At 44.1% G+C, this 21,175-nt stretch overlaps 1 protein-coding gene across 2 annotated transcripts in view; it reads left to right on the forward strand.

The window, feature by feature from the left end:
* LRMDA (leucine rich melanocyte differentiation associated) overlaps window positions 1-21,175 on the forward strand; it is a 1,091,841-nt gene that overhangs the window by 596,936 nt on the left and 473,730 nt on the right. For both annotated transcript variants that reach the window (XM_080687598.1, XM_080687599.1), the window contains exon 5: window positions 7,575-7,692. In XM_080687598.1, the coding sequence (XP_080543724.1) occupies window positions 7,575-7,692 (118 nt within the window). The remainder of the gene's footprint in view (window positions 1-7,574; window positions 7,693-21,175) is intronic.

The following is a 21,175-nucleotide window of genomic DNA, read 5'->3' on the forward strand; positions in this document are numbered from 1 at the left end:
TGAGCAAGTCCAAGAAAGTTCTGTCGATCAGCATGTTTAGTAAACCAAGCCTTATTTTGGAAATTCTCAGTTGCTTTTCTGTGTGTGTTTTTTCTTTCTGTGTTTAATTTTTTAAAATAGCCAAATAAATTTTATATATGTGTATGTATGTGCATGTGTGTGCATTCACACACACATGTTCATTCATTCATTAATGGATATACAGGTGGATCAAACTGTAGGCAATTTTTCTTTTCTAGAATGAGAAAAATAGAGTGAGAACAGTTTCTAATCCCACCTTATTTTATTTAGTCTCAAATAGAAAGAGGGTTTTATGAGGTTATAAAAGAACAAGAAAGCTAATACTATTTTTTTCTTGTTGTTGTTATTGTGACTGGTCCCATTGGCAAAAATACTAAGACCTAAGGTATAAGGGGTCAAATCAGATGATCTGATATGGAGTCCAGTTTGCCAGTGGGACTTTTTAAGTGAAGAGGCCAGTCTAGATCAGGGACCCTTAACCAAGGTGATTCTTCTGAATCATCCAAGGCATTTTGACTCATTTAGTGGCAAATGCAACAAAATAGTCAATAGGCGATTCTGATGCTCAGTGAAGAACTGTTGAACTAAGTGGTATTTAAAATTCCTGTGGACTCTAGCACTCTGAGGTACTCCGTTCCCAAGCAGTTACAGTTCTTCCTTTCCCATCTCATACTTAATTATGCATTTGATCTTCTATATTTCTCTCACTACTTCATATATTTCACCATTCAGAGAATGGCTTCCAGTAGGTTAAGATTGCATCTTCTTGACACTTTATGCTTCAGTAATACCTAATGTAGATATGAATACCTAAAGCAGGCCATGGAATAGGGATTTGGTAATTTTGCTGGAGCTAGCTTGAAATTACCCTTCCTCTCATGAGCTAAGTACTTATCAACAGATGCAGGGCCCTTTAGCTCCTCAGATGCCCACTGCATATTTGGAAAAAGATCCATTTGGATGTCAACAAATGCAGTTACTAAGCAAGAGACTATCCTTCAGACTCAATCCATGTGCTGGTTGTTGGGGTCTGATTCCTTAGGGAGGGCTTGATTCTAGAGGAGTGATCCATGTCATGGGCTAGGATGGGCACCCTCCAAGCCTGTTCTCCCCACTCCACGTCTGTTCCTGGTGGGTGTTGGATGGGTGGGGCTGGGAAGGCTGTTTGTTAGTTGCACATATGGCAAAGTTGCCATGAGGAACGGGGTTCTAGAGGTCACACACAGTGGAAATTACATCTAGTCAAATTTATCTTAGAAAATTCAGAAGTCACAAGGATGGAAAGGTGCTCACACTCTGAGAGAGATAGGAATCAGGAGCAGTGGTTGGGAACACGTGTGTCCATCCAGGTCCACATTCACTGCATGGCCTCTGGCTGTTGCATGGAAGAGTAGGCCCATTCTGCAGTAATTCTAAATTTGTCATTCATCTGATTATTTTATCTCTAATTTGACAAGCATTCTCACACTTGCATTTGGATGAGATGAATGTGTATATGACCCACTTTTGCTCTGTGGTCCATAACAGCCCCACTTTGTTCACCCTGGAATCTGTGCTTCATTTAACCCTGAAAAGTTTTAAGGTTTCATAATAAGTCTTTTGAACCCAGAGTTCCTGTGGCATTTGGGTTTCTACCAAGCCATGTAGCCACCTTTTTTTAATATTCTCTTGGTAAACTATCTTCCTAGCCCTTCATTCACAAAGCATGATGTCTGCCTGCCTTCTAGCTCTTACTGGAGCCTAATCCTAGGGCCTCTATGTAAATTTATGTGACATTTTCACTAGAAAATTGCTTAAAAATGAATGATATTTCTATGGTTTACTGTTTTTCACTTTAAGTACGTTTTCTGACAATATGTCTTCTATTAATCATTTAAGCAATAGTAGGAGCCTTAAAGGAGTGTATTCAGAAGCAAGAACCCATGGCTCATTTAGTGCTGTCTAAAAGAATGTCTTATTGATTGGCATCCTCTGTGGGTATGTGATGTAATATTTATAATATGTCACCCAGCCATACATCAAAACAGGTATGTCTGTTGTTTCATTTCCATGGGAGATGTTGATTTCTGAGAGGTCTGCTGGGTTTTAGGTCATGTGGTGGCCAACCACTGGACCAGAAATGGGAAGTGAATAGAGTCACAGAGTTGTTGGAAATGGCTTCATAGATGCTTTGGTGTCTGCAGATTCTTTTTTCCCCTATCCCTCACCAGCCCTTTCCTTCCTCATTTACCCCCTGTGCACCGGGTTAGATTTTCTTGGCACACATCCCCACAGTAAAATGGGCTCATTAAATCTGAATGTGAGCATGAACATATAACCAAGTTGTTCATCAGTGCCCTGGTCCTGCTGGGCAGGAGCAAAACCATGCCTGGAGTTTCTCTTTGCCATTCATCATAGATCATGGCTGAGAACTGTCCATGTCCATGTTATTACAGGAGCCTAAACCTGCCCATGCTTTGCTGTGTGTACACACTGTGCTATTTTGGGATGAATGTTGAATGGAGGTGAATGTGATAACCAGCAGCCTTTGGGGTTAGAGCAGGAAGACGGTGGGTGAGGCAGAGCTTGGCTTGGGAGACCACCATCATACTAAGAAACCACTTAGGGCCTCCTTAGAGGAGTCTTCAACACTGGCCAAAAAATGACTCCAGGATGGAAACCTGGGTGCCCAGAATGTTCTATTTATTATATTCCTTTGCAATTCCTTTCTTTCTTCTTGCTTCAGGAAATAAAGTAGCCTGGAAGTCAACAGTGCACAAGCGCTAACTTCAGATGTCAAGTAAGGGAGGTGGGCTCATGGTCTCAGCTCTACTTCTGTCATTAAAGCCTTTGTCATTCATTCTCTTCTGTCACTGCAAGTCAGCCTCTCCTTCCTTGTTCCTCCCCAGTAGGTCCTTCTGTGTTCCTTACAACATTAAATTATTTAAAACATGACACCCTTCCTTTGTTCTCTCCAAGGGAGCAGCCCAGGGGCCTGCCCAGTGTCTTCAGCACTCCGCCAAAGGGCAGGAGGGAGGGACCCTGTGCAGTCTGTGGACCATCCTGGGCTACCACCATTTCCCTGCTGAGCAGAAACTGTAAAACTTGTGGCTTACATAGCCCAGCTAGCATGCTCCAGCTAATCTACAGTCTGGGCTTTGAAGATCACAAGAAAGCAGAGGTCACGACCCAGAGATCAAAGTGACAGAAGCCCACAGAATAATTGCTGGCTACCCTCTGTAGAGGGCCGTGGTGTGTCCTGTGGGTGTATTGTTTGCACGGCGACTTCAAACATACTGCCCAAATCAGCTGCCCTTTGCCGTTGTCAGGCATTCATTAATGCTGTAGGTGAGCTCACCTCAGCTCATTAGAGTGAGATCATTGTCATCTCTCTGAGCATCTGGAGTTATTCCACATAGTGTTTGTTCATTACGCTTTGTTCTTTATTGACTTTTTCTTACCGTCCTCTTTTACCTGGAGGTGTGAGGAGGCAGTTATATAAAGAAATTGGAGTAATAAGAATGGAGAATATGGATGTATTTATTGTAAATTAACTTTGAGGCACATAGAAGTCAAGCAAAGTAAAGCTTAAAAGAGGCTTAGGCTTAAGCATCATTTAGCCCATTCCCTTCATTGCACAGATGGAGAAACTGAGGCTCAGGAAGGTGGTAGAGACTGAACCAAGATTGCACAGCAAGTAATCCCAGAGTCTGGGCTTTTCCTTTGACTTGTTAGTCCCCACACTTTTTGTTACAAAGTTTTTCCCTCTTTTTTAACTTTCTTCCCTGTACTTTAAAGCTTTGCCTCCTAAAAAAAAAACAACAAAAAAAAACAAAACAAAACAAAAAAAAAAACTTTGACTCTTAAATAAACTGCATTTAAGCCATCACTAACATTTAAAAATTAGTCAGAAATATTTAGCAGTTGATCCATGCTTTGAATCAGCATCAGGTAACCAGGATTACCAGACAGGGTTGATGCAATCCAGTCAAGAGCAAAGACACTTGATATTTTGTTGGCGTGCTCACTCTATTTTTTTAAGCTTGTGAAAGGTTGAAAACGGTACATGGGTCACCCATTACTGTCTTCAGGGGACCCAGGAGGGCATCAGTAGGTTGCACCATCTCTCCCCAACCCATACATGGGAGCAAGCAGGCAGCAAGAACTAGTGGGAAGAAGCATAGAATGCCATAAATGGAAGGAAGGAGGAAAAAACTCCAGTGATTCCCCCATCCAGGTCCCTCAGAATCTAGAAACTTGGTGTGTCTTGAGTAGAGTCTCCTCAGAGAAAGGAACACACAGCCAGCCCAGGAGCAGGCCGCGCAGATCTGTGGTTGCATGGTGTTACGGGTAGCAGTTTTGAGCAGGAGGGAAGAGCATCCTCCTCTTGCTTTGAAATCTATATGGAAAGTGCCAAAGCTTTAGCATTTGGGCAGAGAAAAACAAAGAAGTCTTTCTGCTGTTCCTTTTGTCCTCCTCTCAGTTTTGGGAGTCTCCTTAGAGGAGTCTTTTAAGAAAATGGGGCATTCTGTATGGAAAGAGAGAGCACCTGAGAACTGTGTGGGTCTCACATTGAGACGGTCTGTCTGCAGATAGAAACACATAGATCTTTAAACACCATCCTTCCCAGGATCCCTGATCTGCTCCCCGTGACCTCACCTTCCATGCCACAGTCAAGTGTGCCTGACTCCCATCGCCTGGCCCTGGGATGCCGCCCAGCCACCTTGGGAAGGTCAGGGAAATTGGAGTTGCCCTCTGGAGCTCGGGATGGGAGACTCAGAACTTAGAAAGATCTCTTTTCATTAAGCAGTGTCCTGGCTTAACAAGCAGTTTTATAAATCTGGAGCTGTCTCCGGGTGTCGCGGGATTTATAGACGGAGGTTTCTGCCATAAAGTGGTTTATGATGGCTGCCTTCTGTGTTATTAGTAGCTGTCTCTTCCTTCAACCATTGCTGTTTGATAATAGCCTTAAAACACCCAGAATTACTTACCTGCAAGCCCCATTCCCCATAGCCCCTGTTGACAGTCCGAATAAGTTTACTGCCCTTTTGTTGTACTTTACCTTCAAAACAAACTGATTGAACCATCAATAGCTCGTGGAAGCTGACAGAGCCACGTCACATGGACTGGCCCTTGTGATTGCAGGTTATCTGAGGGAGTTAACCTTCCCGCATTGTTAACTGAAATGTTTTATGTACTATGCAACTTTAGGATACGGCTGTGATAACCTCAGTAACTAAGTCATACATCACAGTAAAGAGATTTTGGTGCAACAAATAACCCGGGATTAAATTTACAAGGGTGGAATTGATATTGTAAAAGCCTTCATTCTGTGGCTTCGGGAAGCCTCTCTTGTATTTTTATGGCAAGCTTGTATAATACTCTGGATTGAAGCTGCAGCTTTTGACATCCTGACATGGCCTAGAACAAAGGGAAATAGATCTCCTTAGACTGGGATGGGACAGGCAGGCAGAAAGCCCACTGACTTATCACTTGGCAGTAATGTTTGGAGCCCAGTCCAAACCACCAACAGGCAGGAATTTCTGGTAGATGTGGCCACTGTCTGTGTTCTGTCTACCGCAGACACAGGGCAGGGCAGACTCCTCATAGAATTGGGAAGGAGACTCTTCGCTACCTTATCAACCTCATCATTCCAGAACTATTATTTTTCATGCTGTGATTTGTCACTTGGACAGTGGTTCTCCGCAGGACGCAGCATCAGCCTCACCTGGGAATTTATTAGAAATGTAAATTCCAGGCCCCTCTCCAAACATAGTGAATCAGAAACTCCAGGGGTGGGGCTCCTGTCTGCTTTCATTCAGCTTGTGAACCACTATATGAGGATAGAAGCCCCTTAAGAGCAGGGACCTTGTCTCATTTGTGCATCACCTATGCTCAGCACCTAGTACAGGTGGTAGCTGCCTACTAATTATTTGTTGGGTGGATCAATGTATGAGTAAGTAAGTAAAAGACAACATCTCTGAAGGAGAAAGTTTGGACTCTGGGCTGAGTCTCAGACCCAGTATTTGGGGCAGGCTTTCCTAGTGTCCCTCAAATCTTTCTAAGCAGTAACCACCTGGACACCCCAGGCCAGCCGTCAGGATAGGAGTCAAGTCAGCCCTATATCAGGGTGACAGGCAGCCTGTTTCATGGGCTGTTTCTTTGATTGTATCAGAAGAGTGCTCTGAAAATAGCAGCTCTTTGTCATCTACAATTTTAACTAGCTTAAAAGCCAGCGCTCTCTCTCCATCTCTCTCTCTCTCTCTCTCTCTCTCTCTCTCTCTCTCTCTCTCTCTCTCTCTCTCTCTCTCTCTTTCTCTCTCCCCTCTGATTTGAGGGCTGGGATCCAAAGTGGGGTAAAATGACAACGTGCTGTCTGTTGTCACCGTGGTTCCTGGCAGCCCTGTGAAGACATCTTTCACTCCATCATTAAACACTGGCTGGTTTTGTAATGCTGATGTTTTCTTCACCTGAATATTCATCTTTTCCCACCCTACACTTAGTGGGTGTCTTTCCTCCTTCGAGCATCACTCCTGACATATTGTTTCCATCTGTATGTGTCTTCACTTGAAATAATCTGTTGTCATCCAGACTTTGCCGTACCAGCAGAAGGCAGGATTCTCTCTGACACTGACTGAGGCCAGTGGGAGTTCTACTGGAGGAGAGAGAAGTCGCCTGGGCTCTTTGTGGAAATATTCTGGTTTCAGATAAGGTTAGGGGCATTTGGAGAGGAAAGGGAGAGGCTCAGGGAGAAGTAGAAAAAAAGGTAATAGATTGAGGCCAGAGAGGAAGCAGGAAGTAGATAGTCAAATTTCCAGGACCTCAGATGTTTGGGTATAGAGTTCTGGGGGTGAAAAGTATATACCTCCAAAGAATTTTAGGGTATTTTGACTTTAAATGACTAACATGGAGGTTATCACTAGAGATCTCTAAGTTGTCTCTGGTGTTTGAGTAATCAGCTATCTTTTCCCTGGACAAGCATTGGAGGTCACATGTGATGTCAGATTGGGGACTGGCCTGGGAACCCAGGGCTCCCCTGAAAAGGGAGGTACCCTACTTATCCCAAGTCACATTTGCACTGAGAAGGTAATGCTTTGGGTTGCTTTAGGGTTTGTTTCTTTGAAACCTACTTATCCTCCTTCAGCTATTCGTTTTTAATGATTAGCCCCTTTCTCTGTGCTTCCAAAACTACTGCATAACTTCAGTCTTGGTACTTAGCTATGCTGCTTCTAATTTCTCTGTGTGAGTCTGTCATCCCGATGACACTGAAAACCCCTCTAAGTGCAGGGACCATGTTGTAATCACCTTTGTATATCTAGGGCCTGGCACATAATAGGTGCTCAAGAAATATTTGTGCAAGAGAAATGAACTTGTATTTTATTGAGTTAATTCTGATGCTACTTTGCAAGATGGCCTGAGGGTGAGCAAAAAAAAAACTTTGTTCCTGCCTTCAAGAAGCTTATAGTTTAGGTGAGGACATCAACGGAGCTAAATTGCCAAATACCAGACACATTGCATGGAACTTTGAGGTGGTCACCCACCCTCCTGAGCTGTCTCTGCCTGTTCTCTTCCAGATGCTTTGTTCTGCACAAGCTGCCCAATTTAAAGTTCTTGGATGCCAGGAAAGTAACCAGAGAAGAACGAGAGGAAGCTTTGGTCAGAGGGGCGTTCATGAAGGTGGTGAAGCCCAAGGTAAGCTGCCTAGTTCATGGTCTTCTTGAGGGATTTGTGTCTCACCTCACAGGTACTCTTAGAGCATGGAGGGTGTGCTTCCATGTATTCAGAATGCAGGAGAGCTCGTCCATGGGTACACTGTTAGCCAAACAAGAAGTAGGACTGGGTACACACTGGGTCTTCCCAGTCTAAGAGGACCTTATTTGTAGGGTGATTTCACCTGGATGACTTGTTTACTGATAAAGCAGCACGTTTCACAGCCAATGGTAATGTTCCAGGAGTAGGTGGGATTTCAGGCCTCTTCCTTAAGATGGTTCATTTATAAGATGGCACTTCCACAGGTCTGGAGCTGAGAAAGGGGAAAAGGGAAAGCACTGAGCACGTGCTCATTCTCAGGTGGCTGGGATTCCTCTAGCACCTCACAGGGGGCCCTTCTTTTCTGGGACCAAAGGGGAGACACAGGAGAGGGATTTTCTTGGTTCCACAGCTGAGAACCCAACAGCTCTCAGAGATTTCAGTAGAGAGAAGGTGCGTTTTTCTGACAACGGGACCTGGGACTGGTGTGTGACCCTCTAGGCAGCTCTTTAGGGTTCATGGGAATGATGCTCACTGACCTGTCAGGCTGAGTCTGCCCTGAGGCCATGGAAGTAACCATGGGTCAGTTTAGTGACAACAATGATGAGGCAGAGGGGCTTGGCTTTCAGACCCAAGGAGATTTTTAAGGACATGGACAACTACCTTATTAGAAGGAATTGGGGTCCTTCAATGAGGCCTGAGGCTGGGGCATGGACTTGATGACACTTGGTGACCCCAATGGAGATCCATCCCTGCCCTGGGGCTTCTGTGGAGTGACATTTCCTGTGGGATCCTTGCATGCGTGTTGAAAACACTGTCCCAGAAAGCCTAGAGGTCCAGTTTTTGCTCACTTATTGACTAGCAGTGCTCTGCCCAAATATTGGGAATGATTGAGAGGGAAAGAGAAAAAAGCAAACAGGACCAAAACCGAAAGAGCAACCTCTTCCGTCAAGTTGCTCAGCTGGCAGCAGACCTCAGGACACTTTCTCTCCCTGAATCCATGAGGTGCAACTTATTTCCCATTGTGCTGAGTACGATTGCTGGCAGTTGTGGAAATATGCAATGTGGAGGGTGTAATCCTGGCAGATAAATGTATCATTACCTGTTTCAGCATGTGGGAAATTAATTGAGCGATTCATTTTGTAGTTATTAAAGTGTTAACAGTTTTCCTTATCGAGGCATATTTGACATAGTGCTCATGGCTGCCTTCAGTTATTTCAGCTCTTATAATTTTTGTCCAAATGAAATGATTTATTTCTTGGCTCTTTTTTTGTTTTGTTTTTTTGTTTTTGTTAAAAGATTCCAGAGACAGCTGCATCACCAAAACCAACAAAGAACAACAAATGAGTTGCCTATAATATCTTGGGTTCTTGCCCCTCTTACATTTCTCACCTTCACATTCACAGGCACTTTATAAACTAGGTCAGAATTGCTTCCACTGTCATTGTCATTGACATGGGCAGCTCTGTTGTCACTGGAAATCTGAAGGGGTTTCCGATACCGTATTGGAGTGGGACTCTGTGTGTGTGTCCACCACTGTTCTAGGGTTCCTTGCCTACAGACAGAAGGGAGCACTGGCTTATTCTGCAGCTCTGTAACTCAAGCGTGGAGACCTTAATGGGGCTGCCCGAGTCACCCTCTAGGAATTGCTGGAGCTTTCCCTGTGTGTTTGACCATGGAGCCCACATTCTCCACTCTGATCTCTTACCCCCGGAGCAGGGAGCTAAACCTTTTTTCATGTACCTCTGGGTTCAAACAGAACCTCATCGGAGGGCCTAGATGAAGACAGTGGGAGAAAGCAGGGCTGTTCTGTTGGAGCAGAGATGATGGCACGGGCAGGGGTTGGTGGGGAGGGGGATCTCTGGCATCCTCCCCAGTCTTTGAAAGCAAATGGGACTGGCTCCTTAAAATCGGTAATAGTTGGTTCTCTGAGTCATTAGCAGCTTAAGCAGAAATGCTCTTCAAAGCCCCACATTAGTTTCTAGTCAATTATAGAATTAGCTCATGTTTGTAATTGACTCTCACATCTTTATTAATGGTATTAAGCTTTACAATATGCACGGATTTGAGGAGAAGCGGAAGCACTCTGCGAAAGCGTGAGGATCTTCGGTGGTTACCTTTTTGTGGCCACATGATTTCCAAACTGGACTGGACTTCAGTAATCACCTGGTCTGAGATCTCATTTAATGGGTAAAGGAACAGGGAGAAGATGGAGTTTCCTTAGGCCCCCAGAACCTCCTGAGGTAGACTAGGACTAGAACCCTGGGATGTGGGACTAGTACCCTGGAATATGGGACTAGAACTCTGAGATATGGGACCAGAACCCAGATGTGGGACCAGAACCCAGATGTGGGACCAGAACCTAGGGATGTGGGCTTCCACTTAAGTGTTCTATTTACACCATGATCCTTCAAGGGCACCAGAGGATTTCTCTGGCTTCCTGGCCTGATATCAAACTGTAAGCCTCTCTTGATGGCAGGCAGTTCCCTATTGTCTGTTTTCTGAGATGCTCACCAGGGCCTTTCTTGCAGCTAGAGAGAGGCCAAATGAGCTCCTTGCTGGATTAATAATGTTAAAAAGGCTGTTACATGTGTTTGTTCCTATGCAGGTGTGTATATATGCTTTCCATCTCTGTGTATATATACATATGTATGTTCTGGGAGGTATGTGTACGCCTGGATTCGGCTCCTAAGTGGAGAGCAATTTCCTCCCTGTGAATTGCCATGCTGTGCTGAGCGCACTGGGTGAAGACCTATTTTTCATAACAGCGTCAGACTCTCAAGTTGGCTCCTGTCCTTTCCAAGGCGGCGGCCCGTTGTGCTTATTCAGCAGGAGGCTCTGATGGATGATCAAGGGGCCGTGATTTGGGGAGCTGTTTTCATTTTATTCCTGACATAACGTATTTGAGAGGATGGAAAATGCCTCTCCAATCACAGCCTGTGCCATGGAGGTAGGGAATGGGCAGCATGGGCTCTTGGCTCATGCAAATGCAGAATCATCCAGGATCTAATAAGCCCCGAGGTCCCAGAGGTTTGATTTGGTACCTGGCAGGCCCTGGCACTTGAGTGTGAGCTCTCTCTTGCTCTCTCTCAGCTGACACAGTTCTTCATCCCTGCCTTTGGCTTTTGTTGCTTAAAAGCCACCTTCTGTCTGAGCTCTGATTGTTCTACAGAAGGATGCTGTCATTCATTAGGGAGTGTTAGCTAATGCTACAATGGGCTCTTCTAGACCCTCAAGTGTGAGTGTGTGTGTGTGTGTGTGTGTGTGTGTGTGTGTGTGTTAGTTAATGGACTTACAACAGCTAGGCTTTGTTCATTTCCCAGAATTATAAAGAAAATATGTATCTTTGTCCAATATTGGCCATTGAATCATGCCATTGTCCATGCAGAGAGCACCAAGCTGGGCACAGAGAAGGCTGAGGCCCTGCAAAGAGAGGCTTCTGTAATGACCAGTCCGTGACCCCCTCACCGCATGGGAAACACAGATCAAAGTGGTGCATGGGCCTGTCCAGGAGGGCGTGCATGGCGGACACTCCAGCCCTGCACGTCAGAAAGACGGCTCAAGAATCCGACAGTCAGAATTGCTTAATTATGTCCTGGCTTTGTAATTATTCATCCCTGCTCTGGCAAAGAGCACGGTTGTCATTTCTCTGACATAATTATTTAAAGCTGAGCCCTCTTGTTTACAGGCACATGTATGAAGTTGGCTACCAACTATTTAATCTCCAGGACCTTCTGGAAGTGATGGGGCGAGTAACTACAGGGGCAGCTAGGTTGAGAATCACAGCCCGCTTTAGAAAGTGTTTTAACATGTGTATTTTTGCTTATAATCATGGCCATTCTCTTAGAGGTAAGATATGGAAATAGGTGTGCTCATGAGTACAGATCGGTCCTTGAAAATATGTCAGCATGTCTTTATGTAGGCATGCGTGGGTTTCCTAGCATGGGTAGTTTGTGTATTTGTGTAGTGTTTCATAGTTTGCATATGTGTTTGTGTATCTTTGGGTATTTGGGGTGTATAGTGTGTGTGTGTGTTTATAAGTGAGAGGAATGGAGGAGGGAGGAAGTGTGATGCATTAAAGGAATAAACTTCTAAATACCTATGCCTTCCATAAATCTTTTCTAGTCTCCTCCTTAAAGTGAAAGTTGAACGCTATTTTGGTCTGAGGATTACCTACTGTCGAATCTGTGAGGGCTGGGGTTTCTTTTTTCCACTCTCATATCTGCAGTGCCTGGTCTATAGCAGATACTCGGCCAATTCTCCTCCCAAGAATAAACCATGGACAGAACATACTGGAAGATGCATCATGAAAGGTGGTCGGTCCAGTGTTTGCTGTTGCTTGTCTATGGTCCTCTGGAAAAGGGGCCTCTGCCTTAAGGAACATTAACCATTTGAATCTGTATGTTGGTAGAAAAGAGAGAATCTGGGTCACATGATTGTTTTTCCAGAGGATTTACCTGACATTTGTCATGATGGCAAAACCTCTAGTTGCCATGATCGCTGGGCCTCGGCTTCTTCATTGGGTGGCATTGCTGGGGAGGCTAGGTGAGGTCCCTGGGGGGGGTGGAGGGGGCTGGCACTGCTCACGTTCTCTGAGTCCTCTCAGAGTCCACTTACTCATCATAGGGCTTTTAGGAAAGAAAAGTAGCTTTTCTGAGAAAACATGCTGGGCGCACCACAGTTTATGTACAATTAAAATGAGATTTTCCCTCTCTTAGCTGTATTGTGTTGTTGTTGTTTTTTTTTGTGTGTGTGTGTGTGTTTGTGTGTGTGTGTGTGTTTTGTTTTGTTTTGTTTTGTTTTGTTTTGTTGTCTTATCATAAAGGAGCACAGCCTAGTGGCTTGTTTGGTTCAGTTAGCCATTTTAAATGCCTAGCCTAGTTCTTTACTAAATACTCCCTTTTTCTAAACTACAGTGTATATGTCTCTCCTATCTTCTGTTAGCCTTATCTAGCCCAATTGCAAACATATAAAATGTTATCAGAAAACACCTCTAGATTGATTGCAATTACTAGCATTTACTCTATACTTAATATTTTCAATAATAGATATTTACATAAAGCCCAGGTCTGCCTGTAAATAAATATTCTAATAAATAAATAAACCACATGTATATAGATGAATAGACAGTAAGTCCATCTATGTTGAAAGCTCTCTATTGTGCTAAGTGTTCAGAAGAAAACCAACATTACTTGATTTTCTGGAAATCTCCAACTACCTGAAAATGTTAGTGTTTTATAGTTCTTTTATCTTTTTACACAAGTGTTTTTTGTCTAGAGACATATTCAGATTCTATTTTCAATTTTTTATAGTAAATTTTGAAGGGAGGAAATTTTAAAATTAATTTCTTTTTTGGAAGATGCCTGGGTGGTATGTTTAGAAACAACTCCAGGAGCCAAAGATTGGCAGTTTGCTTGTTTTTTTATTGTTTCTCCTAATTTCACAATTTGCCGGATTCATCTTGAGGGGATCACTTATAGGTTTTGTATTTCTCCATTTTTAGCACCAGGCTTCCCTCTATCTCAAGTAAATGCTTTCAGAGTATTGCTCTTTGGATGCAATTTTGGTAGCTTTTCATTGCCTTGCTCTTGGGTAGCAAATTTCTGAAATCAGAAACAGACTGTTGCATAAAAGTTGTGTCTCTCATGCGCTGCCAAAGCCCTATGGACAGAGAATCAAAATCCACAGAAGAAAGAAGGAAAGAAAAACAGTGGCAGCTGGTGCTGGTGTCAGCCTTTCAGAGCTATTCCCAGAAATCCCTGGGGCTTGGTCAGGTTATGAGCACATAGTAGGTCTCACTCTCTATTAAGCCAAATGCCTGGTGAGATTTTGTGGTGTCTCTGTTAAAGTCATTGGCTTTTACTGCATCCCAATGGCCCAGCTCTATACTTTTCCTCTTTTTGGTCAACAACATGCTCACTTTTGTCCAAGGATATTTGGGCAGACACATGCCTAGGGGATCATGGAAGGAAGAGGCCCTTTGGGGGGAATTAGATAAGTCTTCCTAGATACTTTCTAGATACTCTGTATTCTGTATATTTCCAACTTGACCTTTTCTTGATCCACCTTAGAAGATAGGTTTTGGTATTTTGTTTTTGCACTTTAGGTTTTTTATTATTTCTTTTAAAAATTAAGCCTGAAAGGAAAGAGAAGAGGGAAACAAAGCTGCTGCTTTAAGAAAGTGGGTTCCCACAGAATAAAGTTGGGGTGCCGATATAAAGTTACCCACGTTTACAACTAAGATTACCCCGGATTACCTGTGCAGCTTCAGTGCTTGACAGGGAGCTCCTCTTGACAGGTGCATTGGTGAGTTTTAACAACACCTTCTCCTTAACCTGCATTGCTCCACTCACCCCACCCACCACTGAGTTTTTGCTTTCAGCCTGGTGATTAAGGCCAGTGATGAGGAGAAGTTGGTTGGAAAAACAGAAACAACTTGTCTAGGAACAGAAAATAAAGGCCAGGAATGGAGGTGTGAGTGGTGGGAGATCATGAATGTCTTCATTCCTCAGTTGCAGGGCCTTGCTCTCTGTCCTTCTGAAGTCTGTGGCTTCATAAAGCTCTGCCTGGCTTAGCAAGTCCCTTCTGGGCCCATGGGAATAGCAGATGGCAGGGACTGAACCTCTGGGCAGGTAGGCATCCTGGAAGAGGAAACCTGTGGGATGGATGGCTCGCTAGAAAACAAAACAAGAACTGATTTGTTCTGAAACTCACTTGGATTACGCGTTAATACTCTTTGCAATTCTGTGGCTAAGGGAGGAGAACATAAAGATGGCATTGTCCCAATTTCTGCTCTTGAGTTCTTGTCATTTCCAAACTGCCTGCAACTAATAGCAGGTGTCCTAGTTTGCTAGGGCTGCCATAATGAAATATCACAGTCTGGGTGACTTAAGCAACAGAAATTACTTTCTCATAGTTATGGAGGCTAGATATCCAAGGCAAGGTGTTGGCAGGATTGGTTTCTTCTGAGGCCTCTCTCCTTGGCTTGCAGATGGTCACTTTCTTGCTGTGTCCCCACATGGCATCTCTATGTGTGCTCACATCCCCACTCTGTGTGTGTGTCCAGATTTCCTTTTCTTATAAGGGCACTAGCCACTGGATTAAGACCCATCCAGTGGTCTCACTTTAGCTCAGTCCCCTCTTTAAAGGCCCTGTCTTTAAACATAATCACAATCTGAAATACTGGGGGTTAGGACTTAATGAATGATTTTTTTGGTGGGGGGTATATAATTTAATCCATAACAACAGAGAAGGGTGAACTTTAAGAAGATATATATTAAAAAAAAACTCATGTAAGCTTAGTGAGGAAGGGATGTCTCTAATATTTAACATTTACTTGTTCTTTTCATTATCCCCAGAAGCCTAAGAAGCAAAGAAGTAGGTAGGATAAAGTAGTAGGATAATCTTAGGTTATCCAACTTGAATGCAAGTAAAAGTCTTCACAAAGTTTGAACAAAATAAAAATTTGATCTGTTTGTCTGAATGTGGCTAATGCATACATTTCAGGGTACCATTCAGGTGAGTGCCAAGCAAATATATGCAGGTATTAGTAGGAGCTCCAAGAATAGCACTTCCTTCCTCCATAGAGTAGGCTCAGAGGAGATGCTTAGAGGAGAGCATCTTTATCTTTATCTCTAGAGGAGCCCTTTGCCCTGAATAGTTCCTTGAGGAGTTAAAAGAACTATTTCATAGGGAGAAGTTATGACACATCCCCACTGTCCCCTTTCTGTTTCTCCAGCAAGCTTATCTCTCTGCCTAGAACTCCAGGAATATCCAAGCTCCCGGGTACCTGTTGGATCTGGTGGGAGAGCTGGTTACAACCTTCTAGGAAGTAGGTTTTTGCCTCTCCATTGTTTTGTCTACCCGTGATCACCATGGCTTACTTCTGGGGCCCATGGACATGCTTCCACTCCAAACACTTCATCACCGTCCCTCTGACCAGGCCAACTTATGTTTCACAAGCATGATAGAGCAGGTCTGCTCTTGGGTCCCTAAACTCTGGGGGCACAATTAGCTCCTTTATTTGCTTTTCTTTCTCCTGGCAGTAGAGTGTCTTAGATGAACAGACAGGGCACCGTCAGTAATGCACAGGTGCTGTGCAATCAAGGCTTCCTGTGATGTCAATTTAGCCACATTCCATGCTCTTGTCGGTGATAGCAATACACTCAACCTGTTACCAAGGACATTTTAGGCTGATTTTATTTTTCAGGTGAATTTTAACATATGGCACTAGATTTTGAGCTACCTTACCTGAATTAGAATTCATTATTTCTTTTCAATGGTGAACTAATGCTCCTGTCTAGGCTCTAAAGCTATATGTATTTTTTTTCTCCTGAGGTGGGGAATTTTAAGTGGGGCTTCTACTTCATGTCACCTTCAATTCAGGAGTGAAATTTAGAAGAGAGTCACTTTTTTGTTGTGGCATTCTGCATTGTCACACAGCTATCTGGCTTAGCGACCTCTCCCATGTTTTATTGGGCCCATTTTTATTCATTTCTCCCCACAACCCAACCTTCACTTTTGTTTTTGATGTGATTCAAGGAGTTGCCTCCAGCTGTTCTTTGGGGAAGGTTTAAAATCTGAATTTATTGTGGCTCTGGTAGCCCATGGAAAACCTATGATTCTTACTTTGTTCAGTAGCTGCTGTCAGACCTGCTTTTCCATTTAGGGTCAGCCCCACTCTAAGTTTCAGGATTACATTCAGGTTTGCAATAAAGGCTGAACTTCTACATTCTGCTACCCATTTCTCCATTTTTAATACAGGGAATATAATGCCTCCCTCCATATTTGTTCTGAAGATTAAATGAGGTAATATGTGTAAGGAGCTGAGTCAGTCCATAGAAGGTGGTATCACCCTTATACTGCTGGTGGTTTAACTGAGTTTTATACTTAAACTAGTGGCCCAGTGCACGAAATTCATGCACATTAAAAGGGGATTAATTAGAGGGAATAATTTAATATTGCTATTTGCCCTTTCTCTATAATGGAAGTGTCAGAAATCAAAGAAAATTAGTAAAATGTATATAAAAACCTTCCTCCTGTCAGAGTCTGGGGCGCACCAGAGTCCCGCCCACCCACATGCACCTCAAAATCGCGTGAGACCCATTTGGCTGGTCCCCGCCCCCATTGGGCTAGATCCAGACCTGGCCAGTCCCACCCTTATCAAGCCCCGCCGGGCAGGGGACATAGCCTCAGGTCCCCTGGCCCGGCGCCAGGATGGGGGGCATGGCCTGAGCTCCCCCAGCCCAGACCAGGGCAGGGGGTGTGCCTTGAGGTCCCCTGTCAAGCCCCGCTGGTTGGGGAGCATGGCCTGAGGTCCCCTGTCAAGCCCCACTGGGCAGGGGGCGTGGCCTCAGGTCCCCTGCCCTGGCGCCGGAGCAGGGGTCATGGCCTGAGGTCCCTGGCCTGGCGCCGGGGCAGAGGGTGAGGCCTGAGGTCCCCTGTCAAACCCAGCCAGGCAGGGGGTGCAGCCTCAGGTACCCTGGCCTAGTGCTGGGGCGGGGGGCACGGCTTGAGGTCCCCCGACCTGGCACTGGGGAAGGGGGAGCAGCCTGAGATCCCCTAGCCCAGCACCAGGACGGAAAGCGCACCTTGAGGTCCCCCGTCAAGCCCCGCGGGCAGGGGGCACGGCCTCCGGTCCCCTGGCCTGGCACCAGGGTGGGGGGTGTGGCCTGAGGTCCTTTGTCAAACCCTGCCTAGTGGGGGATGTGGCCTGAGGTCCCCTGTCAAGCCCTACAGGAGCAGAAGAGGGCGTAGCTTCAGGTTCCTGCTGATTGCTCATTAAGACTCCTTATGGGAACTTGGCTTCAGTTGTGGGTGCAGCCATCTTTGTGACAGAGTGATGGTCAATTAGCATATTCCCTCTTTATTAGATAGGATGTTTCTGAGGCTTTTACTAAGCATCTACCTCCTGATGAGAGTAAAATACCTACAAGGAAGGAATATGGGAGGAGAAAGAAAGCTCTGGTTCATCCTAGGGATGCTGGGCCCCTGAGTTTTGGGTCTCCCCAGGCACCACACAGGCCACTTTGTTCTTGTGGTGATGGTGGAGGGGAAGCCAGAGCAAAAGGGGGTGCAGGGGAAGCCAGTGTGGTCAGGACAGAGGGGTTCCACAGTCCCTGGTGCAAACAGGGACAGCGGTGCAGCAGCCCCAGTGAGCAGCAGGGCCCACTGGGAAAAAGATACCTGGTGCAAAAATAAGCCCTTAAGCCCTTTCGTTTGGGTGACCTTGCACTCAACTCTCTTAATCCTCTTCCAACCCCCTTGGTGAATCTGGAAATCAAGGCTGATATTTAGATCCTGGAATGTGTCACTGCAGTAAGCCCGATTTTGCTCCTTGGTAGCATAGAGAAAACCGGAGAGCAAAATCTGGGGGCTTGTAACACACGTCCAGAGAACATGATCTCAGCGCTAGAAGGGCTTTAGAAACCCAAGGTTGAGATATCGGATCTCTGGATAATTAGAAAAGAACCAAGAACTATAGTACAGGAAGCCACCTTTTTTTTTTTAATGTTTCAGTTCAGTATAAGATTTAAAATAAAGGGATTTCTACACTCATTCTAATTTCCAGTCATGGGATGTTTTGGAAAGGATTACGTTACAAATTATATTTTTCTTTCTTGCGTTCAGAAAACCCTCACTGGCAGTTTGTGACTCCTGCACTTGAGATTACAGAGGCCTAATCTGTGTGCTAGGCATCACGTTTGCTCAGGTACAAATGGGTAGGCTAAGCAGAGCAGACTGAGAATGAAAAGCTTTCCTTCTTTGCGTCCCCTCCCTTTCTTTTGCACATTACATGACTAAATGTGCAACTTTGTTCGCATAACTGCTACAAACAGTTCACTGTGTAGGCCAAACGCTCTCTAATGCAGTAAAATTAAGAAATAATATGCTTTGAAAGTGATTTATGAGTGTGGTTAAACTGCCAGATTTACAAAGAAATAGTTCAGATCTTGGGAAGCCTCAGGAGTCACGTCAAAAATGAATTTGACCATGATTTAAACTGCTACTCTTCTTACATGACATTTAATATGTGTACTTTGGAGGCCCATATGTCTTTAATAAAATAGCATTAAGTTTTAAATATGATATGAATGCAGCCAGTTTCTAAATTCATAACCTTTTCTACAACTCCAAAATGCTAACCAATAAGGGGAGTCATACATGCAATAAAACATAAACCTTAGAAAATAGCTTTTTATTAAAATGGTTAGACAGTTGGCAGCGGGGTTGCCGTGTAATAAATACTTACAGCATTGTGGGTTTATCAGACATTGTTTACCCTGCAAGCAACAGGGACCAGACAACTAATTATAATCCCTGTGCAAAAGCAGTTCATGTTAAGCCCCCCGAGTGTGTCAGAGAGGCAGGCTAGTGTTTCTGAGAGTCCCGGACAAGTTGTCCAGAGATTTGGGTTCTAATCCCTCTCTGTGACTTAAAGGAAAGTGACTTCGAGCAAGATACTCCATTTCTGTAAATTTTCCCAGTCTGTGAGATGGGGACAATGACATCTGCATATAGGTTTGTTGTGACAATAAGAAACAAGTGCATGCGAGGCAGCTGACACAGTGCCTGGCACATAGTAGGTGCTCAGTTAAGAGAAACAACTGTTTTGAAAGACATCTTTAATAAAAAATTAACTTAGGCAAGATCTTCAGGTCCCTTCCATCAGCGATGTTCTAATACGACTCCTGGGTAAGCCATTAGCCAGAGATCAAGGTGAGCTTCCTGGAGAAGGAGTAGGAAGCGCCTTGCTTCACTCACCTCTCAAAGGCACGAGCATGACAGACATGACAGAAGGCAGATTTGGTTTAGGGGGAGTAGGAGCTGTAGCTGGTGGCCGCCATCTCTTAGCTGTTCCTGGAGATGGACATGAGGTATACAGTGTGGCCTCTTCCTGCCTTCTGAGTCTCCAGCTCATAGTGCGTTATTCATGTAAGGCTTCCCAATCTTCATGTTTCTAAATGTTTACAGTATGTGCAGCTTATTTTTCTATATCTCAGGGGAAAACGGCCAGGCTGGCAATGGTCTGACTGTGTTTGTCCCTGCAACCAGATATTACCACCCTCCACAAACTTCTAAGGAAGGAATTCCTGAATTTCCTAAAGGGGGAATTGCAAGTTACATCTGAGCTTGGCCTTTGCCTGGTAATTAAAGATTAAATGGCCAAGGGATCATTTCGTTCTGTTTTATTTTCTTTTTATATATTATTAAAACAATGTTATGATCTCATTAAGGGAAATTAACAAATAAACTCCTTTAACTGTATTCCCTCTGTGCTAACTCTATGACTTTTCATTTTTCTCTGATCTTTTGCAAACCATATTTCTTTCTATAGATACTTTATGTGTTTAATGCTCTTCTTTTTTAACCTCATATTTTTATTGTGCCAATTTGTAGTCCTCAAATTTTTATTTTTACAGTTCTTCATCAAATTGGTATAAATACCATCAGTTATGAAACATTTTTCCACTGAATTAGATTTTAACCATATGTATAAAACACTCCTCTATATGTGTGTGTTTGTGTGTTTCCCTTAAATTTCTCTTAGGATCATTTTTTCCAGGGAGTTGATTGGATCACAGGCTGTGGGCACATGATCAGGGTTAGGCTCTGCATAGGAATCCCTAGGTACCATTCTCAAGCTGGCAGTCCATCCTGGATAAGGCATAGCATCTACCTAGCCTGGAGGAAGGATGTAGGTCAAGAGGGGCACAACATTTCTAAGGCTCTTTGGGGAATGGGCTTCTCAAAGTCTTATTGGTTGGTCCGGTTCCGGAAGCAAGGCTTGGAATCTATAGCAGCTCCCACAAAGCATGCATTGACCTGCTAAGTTGTAGTCTTGGGGAATCACAGGTTCCCTAGAGCACCCTGAAAATTATTAACAGCATGCAGTCCCCATCAGTGTGAATGTGCCTTTAGACTCTTAGCCAAATCTTTGCATAATACCAGTCATTCCACCTATAAAAGCACAAATATGTTATTGTTCTCAATAGGCAATTTAATGCAGCTTTGGGAAGGAAAAAAGAGGAAAGAAGATTACAAGCTGGCTGATCTTGCTTTTATTTCTCTTAAATCTATCCACACTTCTCAGGGGTTGTACTTGTTTAAAGATTGTATGCAACTGTGCAGTCTGTGTGATTCGGAAAGCAAATCAAACTAAATATGAAGTTTTCAGCGCGTGCTGTTTTTAAAGGATTTCATGCATTTATTTCAAATATACATTTCTTCCTGAGTAGCGCTAAACCTATAATCTTTTTCTTGTTCCATTTGTTTTTTGGGGAGGGAGGCCGAGAGGGTGACTTCGTTTTGGAGTGGAAGGCTCCTATTAACATCTACCTCCTTCTTGTGCAGCATTATTCACAGCAGAGCTATTAAGGCTAATTATTTTCAGATTTCTATCAAAGGGGAATATTTGAGCTGACAA

The sequence above is a fragment of the Plecotus auritus genome (genome assembly GCF_963455305.1).
Source record: "Plecotus auritus genome assembly, chromosome: 9".
NCBI lineage: Eukaryota > Metazoa > Chordata > Mammalia > Chiroptera > Vespertilionidae > Plecotus > Plecotus auritus.